This window comes from Neovison vison, chromosome 5 (genome assembly GCF_020171115.1).
Source record: "Neovison vison isolate M4711 chromosome 5, ASM_NN_V1, whole genome shotgun sequence".
Taxonomy (NCBI): domain Eukaryota; kingdom Metazoa; phylum Chordata; class Mammalia; order Carnivora; family Mustelidae; genus Neogale; species Neogale vison.
The window spans coordinates 37,673,670-37,682,897 of record NC_058095.1 but is presented as its reverse complement, the minus strand read 5'-3'; the positions used below and the strand labels follow the sequence as shown (position 1 = coordinate 37,682,897).

The window sequence follows — 9,228 nt, the reverse complement described above, 5'->3', positions numbered from 1 at the left end:
ACCGCGAGGAACTAGGAGGAGCGGGAGGCGGAACCTACAGCGAGAGGAAAGCAGGAAGTGAAGAAGCAGAGGAGGGATTTCGAAAGTGGACGTCAGCCGGTTGGGTTTTCAGGGCGGACCGGAAAGAGTGTAGAGACGTCTCCGCACCATGGCGGGTCCTGTCAGCTTGCGAGAGCTTCTAATGGGCGCTTCATCCTGGACCGGCTCTGAAAGTCCGGAGGGATCCCCTACAGAAGGCGGAGGGAGCGTGGCTGGTGGACCGGAGCCTCCTTGGCGAGAGGATGAGATCTGCGTGGTGGGAATCTTCGGCAAGACGGCTCTGCGACTGAATTCCGAGAAGTTCTCACTTGTGAATACGGTTTGCGACCGACAGGTCTTTCCCCTTTTTCGCCACCAAGATCCTGGGGACACGGGGCCTGGAATCAGGACCGAGGCTGGAGCCGTCGGGGAGGCTGGTGGAGCCGGAGACGCTGGGGCTGGGACGGGAGATTCGGTTCGGGGAGGTGTAGCTGCCGCTGAAGGTAACCGAACTGAGCCCGGCTCCCAGGACTACAGCCTTCTGCAGGCCTATTACAATCAGGAAAGCAAAGTTCTTTATCTTCTTCTCACTTCCATCTGTGACAATTCGCAGCTTCTGCGGGCTTGTCGTGCCCTTCAGAGCGGGGAAGCTGGAGGTGGCCTCTCTTTACCTCATGCAGAAGCGCACGAGTTCTGGAAGCATCAAGAGAAGCTGCAGTGTCTCAGTCTCCTTTACCTTTTCTCCGTCTGTCACATCCTGCTTCTGGTCCATCCTACTTGTTCCTTTGACATCACTTACGATAGAGTATTCAGAGCCCTGGATGGACTGAGACAGAAAGTACTGCCCCTTCTCAAAACAGCCATTAAGGATTGTCCAGTTGGCAAAGACTGGAAGCTAAACTGCCGACCTTGCCCACCTAGACTCCTTTTCCTCTTTCAACTCAATGGAGCCCTCAAGGTGGAACCCCCTCGGAGCCAAGACCCAGCTCATCCAGACAAGCCCAAGAAGCATTCTCCCAAAAGGAGACTGCAGCATGCCCTGGAGGACCAGATCTATAGAATCTTTAGGAAGAGTCGTGTCTTGACTAATCAGAGTATCAATTGCCTATTTACTGTGCCTGCCAACCAAGCTTTTGTGTACATAGTTCCGGGTAGCCAAGAGGAGGACCCAGTAGGCATGTTGCTGGACCAACTCAGGAGTCATTGTACTGTGAAGGACCCAGAATCTTTGCTGGTGCCTGCACCCCTTTCTGGGCCCAGGCGATACCAGGTGATGAGGCAGCATAGCCGACAGCAGCTATCTTTCCACATTGACAGCAGTAGTTCCAGTTCTTCTGGGCAGTTAGTGGATTTTACCCTTCGGGAATTTCTATGGCAGCATGTGGAGCTAGTCCTAAGCAAGAAAGGTTTTGATGACAGTGTGGGCAGGAACCCACAGCCTTCCCATTTTGAACTTCCCACTTACCAGAAGTGGATCTCAGCAGCTTCAAAACTGTATGAAGTAGCTATTGATGGGAAAGAGGAGGACCTGGGGTCTCCCACTGGGGAGCTAACATCTAAGATTTTAAGCAGTATTAAAGTCTTGGAAGGGTTTTTGGATATTGACACCAAATTCTCAGAAAACCGGTGCCAAAAAGCTTTACCCATGGCCCATAGTGCTTATCAGTCAAATTTGCCTCATAATTACACAATGACTGTCCATAAAAATCAGCTTGCTCAGGCTCTTCGAGTGTATAGTCAACATGCCAGGGGTCCTGCCTTTCACAAATATGCCATGCAGTTACACGAAGACTGCTACAAGTTTTGGAGCAATGGCCATCAGCTCTGTGAGGAGAGGAGTTTAACTGATCAACACTGTGTACACAAATTTCACTCGTTACCTAAATCAGGTAGCTAAAATTCTCTCAGCATTTTGAAGTCAGAACTGAGCTGTGTTTTTATTCTTGGTTTTTTTTTTAATTACTATTTTTAAGTAATCTCTTTGCCCATTGTGGGGCTCAAACTCATGACCCTGAAATCAAGAGAGAGTTGCATACTTTATTGGCTGAGCCAGCCAGTCACCCCTATATTTGTGTTTTAAGAGAGGCTATTCACTAGTTTTGATATTTTTTTTAAAAGGCCCTATAGAAATTCAGTTGCATCAAATTTAAGTTTTCTCTCCTGCTGTAAAAAGAAAATGACATCTATGGCTACTAATTATTTTCTGTATTTAAAGGATGAACCGTAGGGAATTAGTAAATGATAACTGTTAATACAAATTTTCAAAGGTTTTGTATTAACATTTTTATCTTGGAGTTTTTGTTGAACTAAAAGGAATACAATGAAATGTATTCTCACCATGATGATGATAAAATTGTCTTAGAAAACTTAAGACTTCAGATTGAAAATATATATCCTTTTTTGTATCTTCATTTGCTTTTTCTGCTGTGTATATTTAGTCAAAATTTTGTGTTTTTACTGGGTGTTTTTTATTTTTCCTTCTCATTTCCAAAATACTGTTTGGAGAAATTTTGAAGTTAAATGCTATAGAATATAAAATAAATTTGACTCTGCATTGTATGTGTTTTCCAGGAGAAAAACCAGAAGCCGATAGGAATCCTCCCGTGCTGTATCACAATAGCCGAGCTCGATCTACTGGTGCCTGTAACTGTGGAAGGAAACAGGCACCTCGAGATGATCCCTTTGATATCAAGGCAGCTAACTATGACTTTTATCAGGTAGACTCTAAATTTTTTCTTCCTCTTTTTCCTCCCTTTGGTGTGTGTGTTAACTACCATTTAAGTAAAAGTACATATTTTCAGAAGTAAAGTATGTAGAAAAGTAAATGTGACTGGAGTATGCTCTATAGACAAGGAAAAGTTCTTTTTATTACTTACTTGCTTACCCATTAATTGCTAATCTTGTTTTTTAGAGTGAAGAATGTGTTACTTATTTTTTAAAAGATTTTATTTATTTATTTGAGAGAGAGATAGTGAGAGAGCACGAGCGAGGGGTGAGAAGAGGGAGAAGCAAGCTTCCCACTGGGCAGGGAGCCTGAAGTGGGGCTTGATCCCAGGACCCCCAGATCCTGATCTGAGCTAAAGGCAACTGCTTAACCCATTGAGCCACCCAGGTGCCCAGAGTGTGTTATTTTAAATGAAGAGTTCACAAGGTTGTTTATTTTATTTTGTTTCTTCCTCTATAGCTTCTGGAAGAAAAATGTTGTGGAAAATTGGATCATATCAATTTCCCAGTATTTGAACCAAGTACACCAGATCCTGCTCCTGCCAAAAATGAATCTTCTCCTGCCCCTCCAGATGCAGATGCTGATAAACTTAAAGAAAAAGAACCTCAAACCCAAGGAGAGAGCACAAGCCTGAGTTTAGCTTTGAGTTTAGGCCAGTCCACAGATAGTTTGGGTACTTATCCAGCTGATCCACAAGCAGGAGGAGATAATCCAGAAGTTCATGGTCAAGGAGAAGTAAAAACTGAGAAGAGACCAAATTTAGTTGATAGACAGGCATCCACAGTTGAGTATCTCCCAGGCATGCTACATTCAAATTGTCCTAAAGGTCTCCTACCCAAATTCTCCAGTTGGTCACTGGTTAAACTAGGCCCTGCTAAGTCTTATAACTTTCATACAGGTTTAGACCAACAGGGCTTTATTCCAGGAACAAACTATCTTATGCCTTGGGACATTGTCATCAGGACTAGAGCCGAGGATGAAGGAGACTTAGACACAAATTCTTGGCCTGCTCCAAATAAAGCTATTCCTGGAAAGAGAAGTGCAGTTGTAATGGGAAGAGGAAGACGGAGAGATGACATAGCTCGAGCATTTGTGGGCTTTGAGTATGAAGACTCTAGAGGTCGGAGGTTTATGTGCTCAGGACCTGACAAAGTAATGAAAGTAATGGGAAGTGGGCCAAAGGAGTCCGCTTTAAAAGCCTTGAATAGTGATATGCCCTTATATATTCTGTCATCATCTCAGGGTAGAGGGCTAAAACCACATTATGCTCAACTTATGAGGCTTTTTGTTGTAGTTCCCGATGCTCCTTTGCAGATAATACTAATGCCCCAGGTAAGAAATACGACCTTTTCCATCCTCAAATAAAAAATGCTGATGCTTGTTTTGTCTTTTAGAAGTGCAGGATAATACCAAAGTAATTATTTCATTAAACAGTTTTAAATTTTAAATACCTTTTCAACCTAATATTCTAGTTCTTTTTTTTTTTTTTTAAAGATTTTATTTATTTGACAGACAGAGATCACAAGTAGGCAGAGAGGCAGGCAGAGAGAGAGGAGGAAGCAGGCTCCCCGCAGAGTAGAGAGCCCGATGCGGGGCTCGATCCCAGGATGCTGGGATCATGACCTGAGCCGAAGGCAGAGGCTTTAACCCACTGAGCCACCCAGGCGCCCCTAATATTCTAGTTCTTGAAAAAAAATCATGTGTTAATCAGTTCACACTATCAACTCACATTGTATAGTTTAAAGGCAGAACTTGAAGTTAAAAATCTGTAGAAAAGTAGGATAATACTTGAGACCAATAATGTAATATTGAATATGATTAGAGTTAGGAGCATATCCATTATCTCCTTAATCTTATATGGTCTTAATGGTCTTATCCATTATCTCCTTAATCTTATATGGTCTTTGGACCTGTTGTTTGTTTAGGCATTTACCTTTCAAGTGTTTCTTATTGAAAAATGTAAAAATAAGTGCATTACCTTTATTTTTCAGGTTCAGCCAGGCCCACCACCGTGTCCAGTATTCTACCCAGAGAAACAAGAAATCACTCTCCCACCAGATGGCCTCTGGGTTTTGAGATTTCCTTACGCCTATGTGACTGAGAGAGGACCTTGTTTCCCTCCTAAGGAAAACGTGCAGTTAATGAGTTACAAGGTGCTCCGTGGAGTTCTTAAAGCAGTAACACAATGAGCGTTTTACAGCCTGTTCAATCTTAAAGCTGGTGTTTGGTTTTGCTGTGTGCTGGGGAGGGGGGTTGTTTTTGGTACATGTATGCTGTATTTTCTTGAATCCAAAATGTGCTTTGGTTACAGGTGTTCAGTAATGGGACAGTAGTTGTTCCACTATTTCATAAATTGATATTTATTGTAAGTGGACCTACAGCTTGCTAATAAACATTGGTTCTTCTAGAAAAGGACATAAAAATATCTGGTTGGTAGCTCTATTTTCTTTTGTTTCTGTTTCACTGTCCATAATAAAACATGTTTCTGTCATAACAATGTTACATAACCATGTTGATCCAAAACTTTGCTTTGGTTAAAACGATGTTTAAGCTGGGATTTTCCTTAAGACACCACTTCTGAAATTACCTTCAAAAAGAAGATGACCCAGTAGATTATCTAGTAATGGTATGGACGACTTACTTGCAAAAAAAAGCCCTATTGTTTGGCTCACAATTCTGGTACCTAAGTTAGACTATTTTGTCCTATTTTATTCCTGGACTGATGAGATGTCATAATTTTTTTTTACTTTTTTATTTTTATTTTATTTCATTTTTTTATTTGAGAGATCTATTTTAAGTGAACTAAAACTTATTTTTTAACTTTTTTTCTAAAACTTTTGTTTTTAAGTAATCTCTACACTCAACATGAGCTTCCAACTCTGGAAATTAATTTACAGTGTTTTTGCATCTCATCCTTATTTTTCATCTTTTTAATTTTTCCTTCCTTATATATCAGTTTTAACAATCACAATCACTTTTGTACTAAGCATGGTTTTTTGGTGGTTTCATTAACTAGTGCACTGCATTTGGAAAACACAGATTGCTCTGTAGGACATATATTAATAGTTGTTTGCTTTTCTAAAGATTTATTTAAGGGAGAGTGAGAAAGTGGGGGGAAGGTCATAGGGAGCCAGAGAGGGAGAGACGCAGACTCCCCACTGACCGTGGCTTGATCTCATGACGCTGAGATCATGACCTGAGCTGAAACCAAGAGTCAGATGCTTAACTGACTGAGCCACCCAGACCCCCTTGTTTTGTTTTTTTAATAGCCTATAAGAGTTGAGTAACAGGTTGTATAAACTTGTGGTTAAAGGAACTGTAACAAAGTAGTTTGTAAGAACAAATAAGGTGTCAAGAGAGCAGATTTGTGTCTTTTTTTTTCTTTCTTTTTTTTTTTTTTGATGTCGTTCTTACATGGAAAAAATTTACATTCCTGCTTAAATTAGTAAGTGATTTTCTTTAATTATTTTTGATTACAGAAGCCACCCTAATTTGAATTTCTGTATTTTTTAAATACAAATTTTTATGCTATTTGTATTTACAGCCTGCTTAATACAATTGCAGAACTTCTTCATGTTTTTATCTATAAATTGGTTTATAGAATGTTGCATTAGAGAAGTGTGGACTATGCAATTTGTATTGCTTACTGCCTTGCACATTAGTGATATAAACCTTATTCAGCAAATTTCCAAAGTGATTTTATTAAAGAAATTATATTTCTTCTGTAGCAGTTCTTGCATTGTCCTTTGCTTAGCAGATGTTTCTCTTTTTTATTGAGATAAAGCAGATGATTCAAATGATTTTCTTTTTTAAAGAATCGCTAGGTTAGAAGGGACTTTACAGTATATCCTTTTGCCTATTGGTAAGTCTGTTGTGTCTCGGAAAAGTTGTATAGAACTTTAGGAAGTAAATTATATCTTATTCAAGGAGTGATTATTATTTAAAGGACAAATGTGATAGCTCTTTTTTATGTTAAACTATGTTACTCTGATTTTTTTTTTACTCTGATTTTTTTTAAATGGCCTCACATGTTGGTTTAAAATTAAGTTCCCTGTACTACTTAAACAGAGGAATTTGTATTTTAGTTGAAAAACAAACAAAAAACTTCCAATAAAGAGTAAAACAAAGAAAATTAGAAAAATGGGAGTAGGAAAGTTTGATTCACAAAAATAACAATAGCTACTCTTTACTGAATGCCACAGAATAATAACAGCTATTTTATGAATGTCCATTTTTTAGGTACTTTACTAAGCATTTTGCATACATTGTCTCTAATCCTCAAAACATTGCAAGATAAGTCTGTTTTTACAGATCAAGAAATTAAAGTTAGAAGTGGCTGAATAATTTGTCCAAGGTCACATAGTAGGGAGGGAGTAGCAAAGTCAGAATTTAAATCAAGGACTCTGATTTTAAAGCTGTACTCTTCCGGTGTCCTGTCTTCTGAAATAATATAAGATTGAAAACTGCATGTCAGTTCCTCCAACTGAATATTTGACTCTGGTCTTAAGACTTGGTGAATGGGTGAGTTTTTTGGGGTGCCTGGGTGGCTCAGTTAAGCGTCTGCCTTCAGTTCTGGTCATGGTCTTGGGGTACTGGGATCTAGCACTGCAATGGTCTCCTCCCTCAGCGGGAAGACTGCTTGTGTGGCTCCCTCTGCCCCACCCCCACCCCTTATGCTTGCTCATGCTTGCTTTCTTAGTCTCTAATGAATAAATAAAATCTTAGGAGTGCCTGGTTGTCTCCGTTGGTTAAGCAACTGCCTTAGGCTCAGGTCATGATCCTGGTGTCCTGGGATCAAGTCCCTCATTGGGCTCCCTGCTCGGTAGGGAGTCTGCTTCTCCCTCTGACCCTCCCCCTTCTCATGCTCTCTATCTCATTTTCTCTCTCTCAGTCAAATAATAAATAAAATCTTTTTAAAAAGACATGTGTGGGGCACCTCAGTGGCTCAATGGGTTAAGCCTCTGCCCTCAGCTTGGGTCATGATCTCAGGGTCCTGGGATCGAGCCCTGTATCAAGCTCTGCTCATGGGGAGCCTGCTTCCCCCTCTCTCTCTGCCTGCCTCTCTGCGTACTTGTGATCTCTCTCTGTGTCAAATAAATAAATAAAATCTTTAAAAAAAAACAAAACAAAGATGTGAATGGGTGAGTTTTTAATGTCAGAAAAATTGGGCATGATACCCCTAAAATATCTTGTTTCTTTTAAGACCATGAATCTCAATTCTCTCTAAACTCTGTTGAATCTTTATATTATACCATCTCTTGTTACAGATTTTCTCCTGTATAAAATAGTACTATAGTAGATTGGAGCCAAAAAAAAAAAAAAAAAAAAAAGATTCTACTGCCTAGGAAACCTGGACAATGGCACCTGAGTGGCTCAGTCTGTTGAGCTTCAGACTCTTGGTTTCAGTTCAGCGCATGATCTCATGGGTCAGATGGGTGAGCCCCATGTTGGGCTCTGCACTCATCAGGGAGCCTGCTTAAGGATTCTCTCCCACTGCCCGCATCTGTTCCCACTCTCTCTCTCAAATAAATAAATCTTTAGAAAGAGCAATCTAGACAATTTACTTAATTCTTTTTTTTAAAGATTTTATTTATTTATTTGACAGACAGAAATCACAAGTAGGTAGAGAGGCAGGCGGGGTGGGGGGAGCAGGCTCCCTGCTGAGCAGAGAGCCCGATGTGGAGCTCGATCCCAGGACCCTGGGATCATGACCTGAGCAAATGACAGAGGCTTTAACCCACTGAGCCACCCAGGTACCCCTATAAATTCTCGATAATTATATTTTATCTTGAATTTATTTTTAAAGGTATCCCACAATTCTAATAGTTTTGGAGATGGTGAATACATTTTGGTTAGTTTTAGTCCTACATTTTATTATCAGGTAAACAGTGCCTAGTATATGTAGAAACTATGGTAAGCACCATGATGGGTAGCAGTTTTGTAGACTTGATTTGTACCTTTCCTCTTGTACCTTTCTGTAATCTTTTAAACTTGATTTAATTTTTGTTAGTTTGTTTATACTTCAAATATGACACCCTCTGAAATCCTTTGGCCACTCTCTCTCCTTTGTGTCTCTTACAACTTTGTGCCTGTCCTAAGATGTGGCAAATAGAACTCCACTCAATTTTTGGAATGCTGCACAACTGTGAACAAAGGCCAGCTAGCAGTTTACGTTTAATTTTCAGTATTCTGAATTATGTTTATTGGCCTAGGTTGGCACAGCAGCTCACTGGGTTGATGTTTTAAGGAAGCAGTTTACTGCATCTCCAGACATTGGATACCATCTAAAGCTTTAGTTTGTTGATCTTGTAAAATGAGGACAATAACTCCTTTACCTACCTCAAAAGATAACCTTGGTTCAAACTCTTAAAGTTGTATTAATTGAAGTCCTTTACAAACTCTTACAAATAGAAAGGATAGTTACTGTTATTTGTAACTGAGCTCAGATCCTATCAAATTGTAAATACAATGTATTGTTCCCAAAT

At 40.1% G+C, this 9,228-nt stretch overlaps 1 protein-coding gene across 1 annotated transcript; it reads left to right on the top strand.

Annotated features, from left to right (window-relative positions):
• Nucleotides 1-107: 107 nt before the first annotated feature.
• Nucleotides 108-5,166, top strand: SMG8 (SMG8 nonsense mediated mRNA decay factor). Its single transcript, XM_044248557.1, has 4 exons — nt 108-1,907; nt 2,590-2,735; nt 3,203-4,075; nt 4,735-5,166. The coding sequence occupies exons 1-4, from the start codon at nt 149-151 to the stop codon at nt 4,930-4,932; spliced, it is 2,976 nt and encodes a 991-aa protein (XP_044104492.1). The 5' UTR covers nt 108-148; the 3' UTR covers nt 4,933-5,166.
• Nucleotides 5,167-9,228: the final 4,062 nt, after the last annotated feature.